Raw genomic sequence first — 16,044 nt, forward strand, 5'->3', positions numbered from 1 at the left:
TACTCCAGCATTGCAGCCACAACATTTAAGTGATGTTTACACATGAAAGCTGATAAAGAAAATACACATTTGGCATTTGGTCCCTTGACCAACGAAATACACGTTGGGGACAGTGCAGACTCGTAATCAAGCAATCAAGAGACCTCCAGCTGCCACTGTTGCCTTGATCTTGTGAGATGCCAAATATGTGTCCTTCCTGTCTCCTGACCTTCAGGTTGTTCCCTACCTATTTATATATTGTTTGATCACGTCTGTTTTACTGTATAATAGTGCTCAATTTAATTTGCTCTGGGTCAACTCACCCGCTCAGATCTGCTCTTTGTCAGTTTGCCATATGTTTCAATAAACTCACACCATTACAGCAAACCTCTGAACTGGATTTGAATGATTTCTTCAACATACCAGACATCATAATCGAATAATATTTAAAAATATAAGGTATACTTAAAGTATATTTGATTTATTTTTGACTTATGTCTTCACATTGTGGTATTGCTCCATCTAGTCCACCACTGATACGTGGTATTTGGTTGCAGAATTCACAAGCTTGATGGTGAAGGCTCATATATAAAAATAAATCACTGATTTGAATGCTTTTTGAAAGTATTCACCACTGATACACATTATATTGACCATCTTTATTGATGACTGTAACAAAGTGCACAAGCATTAAAACAACACAAAACACAATTACTGTATTGTATTAAAACCCAGGAGAGAAAAGAGACTATAAAAAAGATTATTAAACAATACTACTGCGGTACTCATGTCATGATTCCATCATGCAGCAAACCAATACAGCCTCTAGAGGCAACCTGTGCCTTTAATCTTTCTGTACCAATAGTGTAGGGAAATGCAACATGGAGTTGCCATGAAAATAATTTGGTCTCCATATTGAGCAGTTCCCATGTATAGTCCTATACAACGTGCTAACCAAATGAAGAATAATGTGTGCCTGCGAATACTACTTTCTGACATCCAGAGAATATGAATATAAAATGTGTATGTATATATATATTATATATATAATATATATATACAAGGACTATATGCAAAAAGCAACCTCTAAAGCACCATTTTCGGTCAAACACATTGTGCAAATTCATTTTTTCAAATGTATCGCACAACAATGAGAAAATTACTAAATTAAAAGTGATACATTTATAAACCTGCACTTAGTACACTGGACATAGAAGTAATTCTAAGCCAACATGAATTCCTCATATGGTTTAAAACAGCCTTTCAAAATTAAATTTGCATAAAACGGCAATATCTCACAGCACAGTATATCACTGCGTTCAATGCAGTGTGGACATACCTGATGTCTGAGTTTTAAAAAAACAACAAAACAAAAAAAACTATAAAACAATAAAAAACGGGGCGTACATATAATAAATCTGCATCAGCATAACAAATGAAATGTCAATATCACACAGTAATATAGCAAATATCCAGTTGCCTATGTTCAGCCGGTGTATAAGGTCCAAAGGTGCCCTTCTACAAAGCTGGAGGCTGGTTATACAGGCTGGAAGGGACATGTCTCCAACAGAAGCGTGCAGAGTTGCCAGAATAAAAAACTTACAACAGTGTGCACTGCGGCGACCGCAAGTTGTGTGCGATACTACGGCAATGTCCTCATGAGGCCAGATGTCATTACAGGAATTAGCCAGTTGGGAGACATTTTGAAAATGCTCAACAACCGAGCCAGTCCTTTGTGATTTCACCCAACTTGACAATCTTCAAGCTGCTGTCTTCCAGTTTGAAATAGTGGTTACCTTTGAAGAAGTAGCTGTAATCTGTGAAAGACAAGCACAAAGTAAACAAAATATTTTTTTTAAATTGCTTGTGTAAACAGGTGAAAATCTACCATGTAATTACAGCATATATAGGCATATAAGTGACGAGGATCGAACCATCCAATCAGGCTCTGTTGAAGGCCTCTCTCACTGACTCATGCTAATCAGGAAGCATACAGAGGCACCTCTGTGGAGGGGTACAGACTTGCTTTATATAAATATGTTTGTTCACTGTGTGGGGAAGGGGCTATGTGATGCTTACAGTAATGTGTGTATGTTAGGAGAGCAGTAATGGAAAAATCCCTGGTTGCTTGCCATAGACGAAAATTTGCATACCACCTCTAACCTCAAGGGTACATGGCTGACAGTGACAGCCTGACAGCGGAAGTTTACTGGTGGTGTTATGATGAAAACTAACCACTATACTGTATAGTTCTTGTACTCTAGTTGCAAAGCCCTGCTGATCAACAAGTAAAGCTGACATAACCCATCATGTGGTATTCACTCACAGCAAATGAAAGCATGTGATTAAGCAACTGTCTTCTATGAACACCAAAGTACAGACGACTCCCTAACTTCAGCACTACTTCCTTTGGCATGTTTTACTTCTTCATTTTGTTCAAATTATCACTTCCTCTAAACTGTTCTTTTCTGGGTTGTGACGGTAAATGCCATCATTGCTTCCTGGGTTGTGGGACATGAGGAGTTTTATTGACAGAGGCACAGTGCCAGACTCGCTGATAGAGCTGACTGGATTTGCTGGCAATGTAACAAGAAGAAACGCTAGTCTGAAGACAGTAAACTACCAGCTCTGATCCAGCTATTATCGAAGCACCACAACCACCGCAAGATTGTTTTTTCAATAACCATCCTTGAGGATTCAAACAAAGTTGTAGGCTGAGGAAACATTTAGCTATGTTATCCCTATTCTCTGATCTGCAACCAATACATTGACCATTGGTGGTTTATACCTTTCAATTTCTGTAGTCTCTCTGAGATTTATTGATACATTAGTGTAGTATTAATTTAATTTTGTAACGTATTAGTTTATGTTTGTCATCATATATATATATATAAAAAACTGTGGTTACTGGTTCATTTTTAGCCATGCAAACCAAATCTCGGAATAGCAATATCTGTCTACGATTTCTAACTATTAAATGGATTTTCCATGAAGTGCTGTACAAACTTTATTGGTCCCCACAGGAGTAAGAATGACATGATCGTTCAATGACTATTCATCTAGCGCCATCGTGGTGTTGTTTTTTGCGATACCTCACCCACCATTGGATGGACTGCCATGAAATTTGGTAGACATTCATGTTCTACTTAGGATTACATGTTCCTCTGACATTTATACTAGTGTCCTTAATGAGGCTCAAATTTTAATTTGTCCAAAAATTTGGTTTGCAACTTGCAAAAGTAATTCCAATCATCCAGTCATTTTTCAGTGCTAATTGTAAATGAAAGCATGCTAATTGCTATGAACTACGATGGTGACAATGGTTAATTTACAGAGCATAAACATTTTAGTAATGTAGCTCAAAGCATACAGCCTCATAGAGACACAAGCAATGCTGTAGCCTCATACTGTCATACTGTAGTGACTTTGCTTGACAAAAGGTTTCTAGAAATATTAACTGTGTAATCAAAGGATCATACTGCAAAACTTATACAGTATATGGCATATATTAAAAGAAAGTTGCTTTTTTACCAATGCCATTAAGACTGAAGGCAGAGTCAATGCCATCTGGGATGCCATTCCAGGAATCAGCAATAAGTTTGGGGAAGCCAGGGTCCATTCTCTTCTTTTCTTCATCATACCTGTACACATCGTAAAAGTGCATTTGTGTCAATGCATGCATCACAGTTCCCTCACACATACACACACGCACACACACACCACTCATACAATTCCATGGCGATAAAACAGTTAGTTGTCAACACTAAAATTCCCATGTTGTGCAAGGGATAACAGAGCTATTGTGGTTTACAGTGCAGATTAGGTCACACCAGACACTAACTGGATCCAGACATAGCCCAGTAATGCAATAAGAGGTGATGACAAAACTAAACAAAATAGGGTGTAACAGACAACGGTTTTAGGCCCATAAATGGTTACGATAGCTTTGTTACGCTGCTCACCTCCAGAATTTGTCCTCAGAAAACAGGTACGTCTTCCTGTTCTTCCTAAAGTTGAAGGCAGCATCAATTTGCTGCAGGTCAGTGGGGAGGTCAAGGCTAGAAAGCCTCTTGGGATAGCCTTTCTCCAACTCATCTGCTTTGTAGACCCACATCTCATTGCCTGGGAGGAAAGAGTAAGTAAAAAAGTAGAACCTTGGATAAAATAACACTGAAGACATATGTTTTATTGATTCAAGGTAATTATTTTAACCGATCAGGGTATTATTTCATATTCCTACAAATCTATTAACCAAATATATTATATCATCAGTATGAGATCATCAGTTAACCAATCATGGTAGTAAATCTTCCCTATAGCCAAACCAGCTCTGCTGTTGATGTCTTCAAAGCTGACAAATATTTTATGTAAATTTCAGGAAGGTTGTCATATTAGTAAAATGTAAAAAATGTACCATAAACCACTAATAACCATGGTGGAATATCTCAAGTGTCCCAAGAGTGCACACCGCACCCAAAAGTGCTCAGCCAACATTCCTGCTTCTCCTAATGTTTCAATTCGTTGAAACACTATGACCGTTAAGGGAAAGGCATCCAAATGGTAAAAGAGCGAAGATACTCATGAAAGTGGAACTGTCTGTTTCTCTGATCACCATATAAGTACAGGGAGGATATGAACACAAATATTTAGCAAGGTTTAAATCTGCCATTTTCTCACAGTTTCTTGTTTTCTCCAGCATACCTGAGAAAAACACAGTTTTTTCCTCCACTGGGTTTTCATAGGCAGCATCTATCTTGGAGGGCAGGTCTGGCCAGTAGGTGGCCACTAGCATGGGGCCGTTGGGCTTGCTTCTGAAGTTGACTGACCTGAACAGGAACCTGGCATAAAGAGAATGAGAGGGTAAATGATCGTAAGGTTGATGAGCAAGGGGATGAAATGAGAGTGAGAGTGAAAGAGGGGAAGAAGGGGGTAATGAGGAGGTAGGGGAAGTGCGTGCGTGCGTGTGTGCGTGCGTGCATGTGTATAAGAGGAGTTTTAGTGCAAGTGCTTCACTGGCCGAGCCAGCCACAATGGCCTGATTCATGAGCATCTGGTTCTCGTTAGGACTAAGGCTGCCGACGCCAGCGGAACAAGACCTATCTTGCCTGGATTTCCAATACACAGCTGCACAACAACGACAGCTTCCCAAACTCTTTTCCACTGACCTATTTTTCAAAAAGGAAAAGATCTGCCAATTGCAAAAATTATTTGCAATGATAAAGGGAGGATGAGATTAAAACTTTGCTACCATACATACTAATCCAGTGTTGTATACATTTATCAGGATTAGAGGACGTATTTCAATTAATTACACATTTCAGTCCAAACTAGCTGCTTTATTTTAGAAATGTTCTTGTGGATCTATTTGTTAAGTTCATGCAGTGTACTAACAATATCCAAAGACTTTTCCTGTCTTTTGTTGTTAACTAAGTAATGTTCAAACTATGTGGTAATGCAGGGTGATGTTTAATGTCTGTTATGCATTATGATGCAACAATAGTGTAACTCTGACATTAATATCAGCAGGCACGGTGTTCACTTTTTGTACCTCATGTGGTAAGTTATGAAACCATTTAAGCAACATGAAGTGATTTTTTTGTAAATGGTTGAAAACATGCACACTGTTAGTGAGCTGCATGTCCTGTGAGAAAGTGGAAAGGCCAAATGGCAGTTAAAAGGGTATTCTCAGTCCTCTATGAATTAGCCTGTGTAAGATTTAGGGGTATCTATTACGTACTACAGAATATTACATAAATGGAATATAATATGCATAACTATGTTTTCATTAGTGTTAAATCACCTGAAAATAAAAATTGTTATGTTTTGGTACATTAAAATTAGTCTTTTATATCTACAGACACTGCAGGCTCTCTTATCCGCCATGTTGAACCACCATGTTTCTACAATGGCCCATAAAGCACCAATTAAACACTGACTATAGAAAAGGCTTTGTGTTTTATGTGTGTTTTGCTCCACACTAGTAAGAAGAGGGTAGGGCAACTGGATGCAATCAGCAACTACACTGCTAGATGCCGTTAAATCCTACACACTTGCCCCGTCTACCCTATTTCGGATACTATTTACAGTCAGTATTTTTCTGCAGTATATATTCGATATGTGCGCTGGATTAATATTTCTTATGTAGTACAAGTAATTCAGCATAATTTCAATAGTTCACTATTAACCATTCACTGTCTTTACACCATCAGAACTGTAATATGTTCCTCAGTTCCTCCTTTTGTATTGCAAATAAACCATCTTATACTGGTGGTACCTCGCATATTAGGAAATGTGTTTGCCACAGTGACCATGATCATTTACCAAAAATGTATCTACAAAACAGTCTTACAGTCATTTTCCAAAAAATGTTTGTTCCTGGAAAACTTTAAAACTTTGCAAGTGAGTAATAGTACAAGAAGAAGCAGCCTGAGTGAGATAAGCCTGTTTCCTGACAAAGTAGCTGCTAAAGCAATGTTTATTTTGGATTTAAACCACACCTTCTCAGTAACCACTGGTTCTTCACCAAATCAACCAGGACTGGAATCTTAAGGATTACAAAGTAAACTAAATATTGTATATTGGAAACAGCCTCTCAGGCTACATGCTAGGATATAAGCACATGAGCATAGGTTACTTGCAACAGGTTGACGTTAGGGTGGCCAAACTGTTTCTATGAGGCAGACTTCTCTGTAATCCCCCAGACAGACACAGACACAGTTTTATGCTGAGCTCAGGAATGCTACAACCATTACTCATCGAATCATGTCAAGAGTTGTCTTTTATCATAAATATGCTGAGCCAAGAGAAAAGGGGGGATCCTGTTTTGATAGTGGGAGAGTCTATTGAGCATTAGCCCTGGTACATAGAGTGCTATTTTTCTCTAAAATTAAACTTTGCTTGTACCAGAGCTCTACAGCTTACAAACCTGACATGGCCTTCAGGCAACTCATTAAGTCTGGTCAGTAGAACAGGCTCTTACTGAAACTTTACTAATCCCAGACTTCAGAGAGATATACTGTACCATAGCTTTGCCTTAGTGCCTTGATATTACTTTGTCCTCTATTTCTCTGTCTTGCTTTCACATCAGTTCTCAGTCTTTTGGTGCTTAAAAGGCACAAAAACCTTGTATGGTTACACAAGAGAGCCAACAAACAGAGCAAGCTGCCAAGCACAAAGCAAAACACCCATTTGATGTCAAGGTCTTAAATGAGTCAGCTAATTTTAATTAAAATTAAGTTAAGAGTGGTACAGCCCTTTGACTCAAAGATGATATAATGAATATAATATCTACCAACATCCCACAAAAACCTAAATGCCATTTTGGCTCTTTGTGACACAATTAATGATCACAGGGATCAATACTATGTCGTCTGTTGGTTTTATACTTCATCAGTCTGAATATTTGTCTACTGAAGCTTCATCTGAAGTATCTGGTGAGCCGCAGAGAATAAAGTTTCAGCCCAGCTTAATTTCCAAAAGAAAACGGGCCAACGTTTGTCTGCTCTGCTGATCATTGCAAATGTGAGGAAGAGAGCCCCAGCAAGGTTAAAAGATGTTTTCTATTAAAGCAGGATTTGTGAGAAGGATTGTGGCTTGTTTCACATAGTTTCTAACTCAAAGTTCTCAGAGTGGAGAACTAGGCTAACTGAAAGACTACACTCTTTGGTACAGAGGTATGCCGGCCTGTTTGCTTTGGACACATTTCCAAAATGTCTATGACAGATATACAGCTCTGTTAACCTTAAAATTGCAAGGAGTCGATGTTTCAGCACAGCTAGAAGCATTAACACATCATAACTAAACATGAAGCTATTTGTCTTTTCGGTCGGTTCGTTTCTACCACATTATTGTTTTTGTTCAAAGTGACTCTCGTGTGAATTTGTCTATAACAAACTTCAGCTGTTGTGGTGAAAATGTTCACCTTTCTACGGGAAAATACACTGACTCATAAAGACTGTTGACGAAACCACAGCACTTTATGAAGCTATACACAAGGTCAACCAGTAGACACAGTAAGCTTATGAGACTTTGGATTTACTGGCGCCGGAGAAAGGGAGGACTGTAAACTGTGTTTAGGACTGATGACTATTTTGGTTGTCATTGCAGAGTAGAGGAGGAATAGTTTGTCTTTCCCTCTGACTAATTGTCGAATCATGAAACAAGCATCTGAACTACAATGTTCAAGTAGCACAAGATTGTAATATGAGAAACAATAATTAACAAAAAACCTCATGCCAAACTGCTTGTTGTTTGTGGGAAAATTATTATGAAAATTATAATGAAATCCAAGCTGGACATTGGGTTTTGTTTGTGCTTCACTGCATAGAGCATAGACAGGAAATTCAACTAGACTTTGGCAGTGCTTGCAAGTTTCAAGAGAATCAAACATGGACTTCACATTGCATTTATTACTACATAGAGCTAATAAAAACCTTGCAGCTAGCATATCCAAACAGCATGGTCAAAAAACTTTGATTGTAGATGGATGCAAAAATATTCATCATATGTTTGGTGAAGTGTAGTTCAGGTCAAAACAATATTCAAACTTTTGTTTTATTCAATTTGATTACCTGTCCTTGAAGAAGAAGGTCTCTCCTCTGATCTGTGCTACAGCATCAAAAATAACTGGCTCTTTGCAGATGTCCATTGGAGTGACAGGACCCTGGGTTGGAGGCAAAGGCTTATCTGTCGGGACACCTGTTACCAAAATATTTTATTTTTCAGGGAATAATTACACATTCACAGTACATGAATCTTTCCTGACTTCTCATAAGAAAAATATGTTTTGTTCTAGTATTTGGCTTAATGCCTGTCAAAGACACATGATATTTCATCTCACCGTAGAGCTCCTGGATTCCTTTGATGTCATCTTGAGAAAGCCTGAAGTCTTTAGTGTAAGTGTAAATGGGGGCCATCAGTGCTCCAGGGTCCTGAGAGTGCTCCAAGCCAAGAGCATGACCAAACTCATGGGCTGCCACCAGGAACAAACTGTAGCCTGGAAACACGCAACACAATAAAGAAACGTCACTGTAAATTGTGAATACCTCTTTATAAAATACTGATACTTCAGAGTAGATAAAGGGCATTAAAAGCAAATGTATTTTAGTTGTGAGCTACAGTCTATCAGTGGTGGTGTTTCATGGAGTCTGATGGTCTGGTGGGACACATAAATTAGACATAATGTTTCTTGGGAGTGCCAAATCACTTGCATTTCTCTCATCTCATCATCTCTTGATGATGAGATGAGAGACCTAAGCCTGACCCATAGCTTTATTTTTCTTCTCCATTGGCAATGTGCCTGAAGTAAGGGTAACAATGACTAATGCATAGTTTTATATATATATTTGTACCTTGGTCAGGACAGAAACCCCATTTGCGGTCATCATCATAGCTCTTGGTGGTAGCGCACCACATCTTGCCATCGCTGCGTCCAGATGAGGTGCAGGACTCGTATGAGTCTCCCAAGAAGGTGAAGGGAAAGACACAGGGGCTTCCCTCTGCGTTTCCTCCCACTGTGGACATGGCTGGAGGAAGCAACAAAAGGTAAAACTGTAAATGTGAAAAGTGTTGTGAAGTTAGTTAGTTATTCACTGTCTAATGAATTCATTCATATGCCAAAATGTTTCTTTAGAACAGTTTGGTTTGTATTATATTGTGAAGTGAGCGCAAATGATGTTGAAAACAACATCATGAAAGCACTGGCACAACACAAACGACATCAATAAGTAATCCACTTGGCACAAAACCAAAAAGCACCCGCCCAAATTGATTTTCTTTCAAAGAGAGACATTTTTCAATCTGGCAAGACTGGTTTTGTGCTGTTTTAATATATATATATATATTATATAGTAGTATATATTATATATATATATAATTATGTATTCAGCACAAGCTATCGCACAAGGCTTTACAACAAAGCTACATTCCTAATCAATTAGAACCAGATGAAAGCTCAAGTGGTCGTACCTCTCTTCTTACTGTCTGGCTGTCTTCCTCCCTACTACACCAACTCAATTTTAAAACGAGTCCCACTGACAGAATGGAAAATAAGCCCTGCCACTGCACATTAAAATACTTTCACAGCCACTCAGCAGACCACGAGCAAGACCGAAAAACCCCAGCTGGAGCATTCCTGTAGACCAGCACACAGCAGGGCACCATACACTGCACATCAAAATACACAAAGCCAGTAAAATTTACTGTATGCATCTAAGGACATTATTTTTAAACAGGACACATAAACAGAAGACACTAGTATGCTGGCTGCAGATAGGGACAATACGTTTCTACTTGAAGCACTAGGTAGTATTCTACTATGTGATCAGTGTATCAGGCAGTACATACCAGTCTCAGGGCAGAACCCAAAGGATTTGTCAACATCATAGTTGTCAGTGGTGGCACACCAACGGTAACCATCATCCCTGCCTGAGGTGGTGCATCCATCATACTTCTCTCCCTGGAAGGTGAAGGGGAATTTGCATGGAGCACCGTCTGCATTGCCACCCAGGGTGAATAGTACTGTTGAAGAAATGTCAACAAGTGTTATAGAGGAACAAATAACATTTTCAACTAAGACCCTATGAACCCTGAGTGGTGATATAAGACAAAAAATGCTCAAATCAGGCTTAAGAAAATAAGTGGAATGGAAATCAACACAAAAGCTTAATAAAACAGACGGGCCTAGTGCAAACTCGTGTTCTCATCATATAAAACAACTTAGTACATGTGTACTTTGGCACTTAGCTGTAATAAGCATGTGATCATGTTAGTACCATGGACAGCAACATAACACAGATAAACAAAATGTTTAACAAAGCCCAGTGTTCTAAAGTGGGGCAGTAACTTGGAAAAGAAATATTCCATAATCCACTCCAAACGAAAAAAAAAACAACACTTTCCTGGCATACTGTTCAACCTACTTTCACTCTGTCCAAAATCAGTAGAACAGCTTTGAATATAGCAATAATCTGATATGAAGTATTATTTTGCCAGTATGGAAAACACTGTTTTAATTCAGTTCAATAAGATGCAAGTAGGGGATGACACCATGCTATTGAGGTCAAGTGGAGCCACAAATTTGAGCCAGAGGAAAATGTGCTAGGAGACATCACAATGCCATATTATTACATGAAAAAAAGAAATGAGAACCCCAAGACAAACTTACATTCATGGGGACAGAAGCCATATTTGCCATCTTCATCAAAGTTGTAAGTGGTTGAGCACCACAGGAAGCCATCGTCACGACCCTGAGATGTACAGCTGTTGTACTCGGTGCCCATGAACAGGAAGGGGAACTTACAGAACTCTCCATCAGCATTGCCAAACTTCACCTTCACCACTGTTGAAAAGACCATTGACATCTTTTCACATTTAGAACTATAACATTATTATTACAAACCTTTTATATTATTGTCACATACTCAAGGTAATGGATGTCCAATATGATAGATTGCTTATTTCAAGCCAGCTTCTGCAAGTAAACTTCAATATTGTCTTGACTACCAAGGCTATAGGAAGCCATATAAAAAGTAGGCAGGAAAAGTATGAATTGTAGTAAATGGGATAAAACTTGCAAAGGCACCAATAAATTAAGAAAACCGTTGTGAGACTTCTTTGCGCCATGAGACAGCATAATTAGGTTTATAGATTACTTCTGCACATATGATGAATTCATACAAGAGGATCTGAATAATAGGAAACATAAAACTATCTGGGTCAATGTGTGCAAATACAGATGCATGCATGAGAGTTTTTTTTTCTTTTCATCTTCCAGATGGCTGAGGTTTGACATATCAAGTGCCAGAAGGTTCATACAAAGTTAAGAAAGTATTATGAAGTGTCATCTCACTAATTTAAATCTAATGCACATCACCTGTAATGCTACCTATAGTTTTAAATAAAGGACTGGATATGGATATGCAAAATCTATCTGGCCTCATGCATCTTTAGCCAATTTATACTATTACTGTACAAATCACAAATTGTTTTTCTGGAAAGCACTTTTGCAATACGCCTGTTTTTCTTGTAAATATTGTTTCTCCATTACCTTGGCCATCTCCCAACGTCCATTGCTCATCATCATCAAAGTGGGAGTCACCCCCAATTCCTGGCCCTGGAGCAAAGGCATGAGCCAAGAGGCCATCTTTGCCGTCGAAAGGGTAGCCATCTCCGTGCTCTGTTGATGACATCATTCGAAATTAACACTTTATTAAGATCAGAAGTCACTTTATTTTTTAAATAGGCACAATTGGTAACACTGTGAACTGACTGTATTAACTAACCAGTAAGTAGTGAGAGCCAACACTAAAAATAAATATATAAAATATTTCTCACATGATGTGACATTTGTGCAGGTCAAAAGTAATGCTTACTACTGTACTTTTGTCTCTGAAACTGTTTCACATCCTGTGAAGTGGCTGCCTTTTTGTTTGTGCTCCACTATAATTATCACATTCTTTCTCGACAGGGTTAGTCATGGCTAGACAGAATGATATTATAACACTGTGAGTAAATATCAAATGGTTGTTTTAGTTGGAATGACTGGAATGACCCGTGTGAAGACCAGAATTCCTATTATTTTATAAAGTGTTCCTAAAATACCATTTGGCGAGGTGCAGTTGCTGAAATAACACGTGGGTTATTGCTCACCATTAGTCAACGAGGCCATGAATTTCAATTAAACTCTTTCCTAACTTGCGTTTTATTTATGTTTTTGGAAGTACGAGGCAACTTCATGTAATCATAACTTTGCAGAAAAATCTTTGAATTTCAAACTGCAATATGATTTCTATGCCATATTAAAGTAAATACTGTCCAAGTATGCCACTCTTATGAGACAAATGTGACAGTTTTTTTGTTTGTTTTTCTGTTTTTTTTTTATAAAATAAACCCAATTTATCGATGGAATTTGAGCTGCTGAGTGATACACATGATCTGAATCCAGTAAGCGGTGTCAGAGTGTCTGAAATTACACAGTGTCACCCATAATCATAGGTACTGACTGTATTGCCCAAGAGTATAGAGATAACCTGTTGACAGTTCAACTTTACTGCACTCGTCTTTTATATACTGTCTATTGTCTATATACATGCTTTACCATTGCGGCCAAAATTAATCATGATGTCAGCCTCTCCGTCCATCAGGCGTGTGAATGAGAGTGGAGTAACGTCACTCCATACTTTGAAGGCTCTGAAGAAAGCATCATTTATGACCTCCTCATCCAGATCTGGAGTGTGTCCGAGGATTCTAGAGAGTTAACAGAGTCAGTTTCATTCTACAGCGAGACAAACAAGATAATGTATCATAAAATAAAGGGTCAGAATAGTCACGGTGGCTTTTTGAGTGTCATGTTTTGAAAAACATGTAGAAATATCATGAAGACCTCTTTTCTCTACTTGAGACCATAGAAAAGAATCCAACAAAGCTCCACCGATAATCGTCTATGATTCATTTGTTTAAAATGCTCCTGTAACAGTGTTCAGCCACAAACCCTGTGATATGCCTGCCGACATAGTCCTCCTCTAAAAACAGTCTAAGATCTCTTGGTTGTTATTGTCTTTGGCTCAAAGTCTTTCTTACAAACACACAGGCAGACGGGCTGGAATGATCGGGGCACACAAAACCGCTGATATAAATAAACCAATTCCACATTGTTGTAAACCTCAAACAGAACTAAAACAAAAGACCTGACACATACTGTGTAGGAATGCTGGTGTTAGCAAGACACAAGATGCAAGCACACAGTGACTGTCTGGATGGGGGTGGGGTGGACTGAAGGTTGAGGGGAAGGGAGGGTGGCGTGGTGGGGTGGGGGTGGGGGGGGGGTCAGGCGGGGCCAAGCTGTGGTCCATCTCTCAAGGCAAACAAACTCTGACTTTGTATTTACAGTCAAACTAGTCAATTATAATGCTGTTGTGTGACTTAGACTATTCTAAATAGTGTTTCTCAATATTTGTAGTTTCATTTATGGGCCTGTAGTTGGGTGGGGTCAAGTTAACCTTTCTGTGACTGGGAGACATCATATATGACGTTTTGATGCGGTAATGCATCTAAAGTAAGAGTATTAGGTCCTATTGTAATGGCATTATCTTTCCTATAGGCCATACTGTTTAACTTCCATGATGTCATTACTTGAGTACTTGAATACAGAGTCAGAAAGAAGTAGGACCTGGTCCAATCGCAAAACACTTAAAATCCAATACTTCTTTGGAAAATAAGCAAGTAATGTTAATTCCCTGACCTGTAACTGATGTCTTTCTTCTGCCACATGGGTTTCCTGTGGAAGAAGTTGTAATTGGCCACATCTGGGACGCCACAGCGGGGCTTTTTCATGATATCCACAGTTTTGGCATCAATCTCTCCAGTTTCTTGCAGAGAGAAGAACTTTTGCATTTTCTTCAGGGTGTCCTTGAGCACCATAAGGTTACATCTGTCTTGTGGGCATCCATAAAACTTATTCAGATAGTGCTAAAGGAGAAAAAATAGTCATGACATGGTTCAAAACTCCTGGATTCAACATTTCTATAAAATATTTGCATTAAATAAACAACTAAATAATGTACAAACTTTCCCCCCAACACTTAAGTTCTCATACTATTATATTAGAAGTCCAAACTGTTACCTTTATGCCGTACTACTTACATATAGTTTTATGAAAAACAACCAATAAACTTACCAGAGCAACTTCTTTGTCTGTTCTTGGGACAGTATCGTCTCCGGGAAACCTGATAATAGGCGAAGGGGCAGCATATGTTGCTTGAAAAGCGATGAACTGAACCAAAATCACTTTAAGAACAATCCGACGACAGCTAAATATCGTCGGAAAGCCCATTTTCTCTAAGTGTATTATATCTTAGCTGTGTTAAATGCCGTTCGCTCTTGGTTGCAGTCTTTTCACCCCGTCAGCTTGTGTTGCCTCTGCTCCTCTGCAGGATTTTTTTTTCTCCTTAACGGGACATCCTGCACCTCGGCTCTATGAACTTTCTCAGTTCTGCTTGCACATGCACTTTTTCCCCGACAGTTTTTCTGCGCAGTCTCTGGGTTGGGAAATAGGAGAGCCCACCACAATCAAACACAGGAATAATTCCATGCTTACTCATATGTTTCTCTCTCTGCCTTGTTTCTTTTACAAAGCCTGAGTGGATAGCTCAGGATTAAAGGGTTATAATGTTTAGAAATAACGCAGTGTGGATGTAAACTACTGCAACTAGTTACTTTTTATAATTCGTCTAAATGTAGACTAAATGTGGCAAAAGTTGTAGTCGTTAAATAGTTATGTTTTTCCCCATTTAGCCTCAGTTAGATTGGTCACTAATGATGCTGCATTAATGTTGTATCAGACTCACTGTTCAGATGCCCTGTCAATCTCCTTTAATGTGCTACAAGTGGGTGAAATGATGTGCTGGTGGAGCTGGGGTCAGTTATGTCCCACCTGACATCAAGAACTAGCAAAAAAAAAAGAAAAAATCCAATCCAATCTTTCTGCCTCTTTTGATGTGTTAGTCTAAAGCACTGTGATGAAAGGGCATGCTTTAATTGCTGTCTGGATTCATATTCTGGACATGTTGCTCAGTTGGAGCGTGCAGATAGACATAACATGCACACTGAGAGATGTGCACAGTGATTAACCTCATATTCATCAATAATAATAGGTACAAAACATGGTTTTGTGCTCTATTAAACGTTTTTCCCCTGACTGCTACTGAAAAAGTCTGTTTTTTGTTTGTTTCTGCTGCCAGAAGTGGGTGTCTGTGTTGTGCACATGTATGTATTTCAGTGTCCTTGCTTCACCCTTTGGTGCTACAGATGTTTAAGTACTTTTTCTACATCGGGAAACGTTTTTTGTTTGTTTTTTTGTCCAGCAGTCACTTATTGTATTCCCTTACAATTATAATAACATGTGCCTAATTTTACTGAGGACCCGTAGGTGAAGAAATTGATGAACTGATTCTTCTTGACCACATCTTTCCTTTCACAAGGGTTTGCATGCTACATGATCAGAGGAATGAGTGAATCATTCTACCATCATTAACTCATAACATCACTGAGTATATAATTCTGCCAACA

The 16,044-nt window shown here is 38.7% G+C and overlaps 1 protein-coding gene across 1 annotated transcript; it reads right to left on the reverse strand.

Moving 5' to 3' along the window:
- Positions 1-623: 623 nt before the first annotated feature.
- mmp2 (matrix metallopeptidase 2) lies at positions 624-14,979 on the reverse strand. Its single transcript, XM_010740909.3, has 13 exons — positions 14,654-14,979; positions 14,219-14,445; positions 13,076-13,224; positions 12,026-12,154; positions 11,144-11,317; positions 10,324-10,497; positions 9,330-9,503; positions 8,819-8,974; positions 8,550-8,676; positions 4,681-4,817; positions 3,942-4,101; positions 3,511-3,620; positions 624-1,796 (listed from the first exon to the last, which is right to left on the reverse strand). The coding sequence occupies exons 1-13, from the start codon at positions 14,807-14,809 to the stop codon at positions 1,693-1,695; spliced, it is 1,977 nt and encodes a 658-aa protein (XP_010739211.1). The 5' UTR covers positions 14,810-14,979; the 3' UTR covers positions 624-1,692.
- Between the last annotated feature and the right edge of the window lie 1,065 nt (positions 14,980-16,044).

This window comes from Larimichthys crocea, chromosome VIII, assembly GCF_000972845.2.
Source record: "Larimichthys crocea isolate SSNF chromosome VIII, L_crocea_2.0, whole genome shotgun sequence".
Lineage (NCBI taxonomy): Eukaryota > Metazoa > Chordata > Actinopteri > Sciaenidae > Larimichthys > Larimichthys crocea.

Bases quoted from the DNA above. Each gene is read 5' to 3' on its own strand.
- mmp2 (XM_010740909.3), bottom strand. From the start codon at position 14,809: ATGGGCTTTCCGACGATATTTAGCTGTCGTCGGATTGTTCTTAAAGTG. The intron at 10,498-11,143 runs GTAAGTTTGTCT...TTTCTTCAACAG, and splicing joins TGGCTTCTGTCCCCATGAAT to TACTATTCACCCTGGGTGGC. The intron at 4,102-4,680 runs GTATGCTGGAGA...CTTTCCTCCCAG, and splicing joins AAAAACTGTGTTTTTCTCAG to GCAATGAGATGTGGGTCTAC.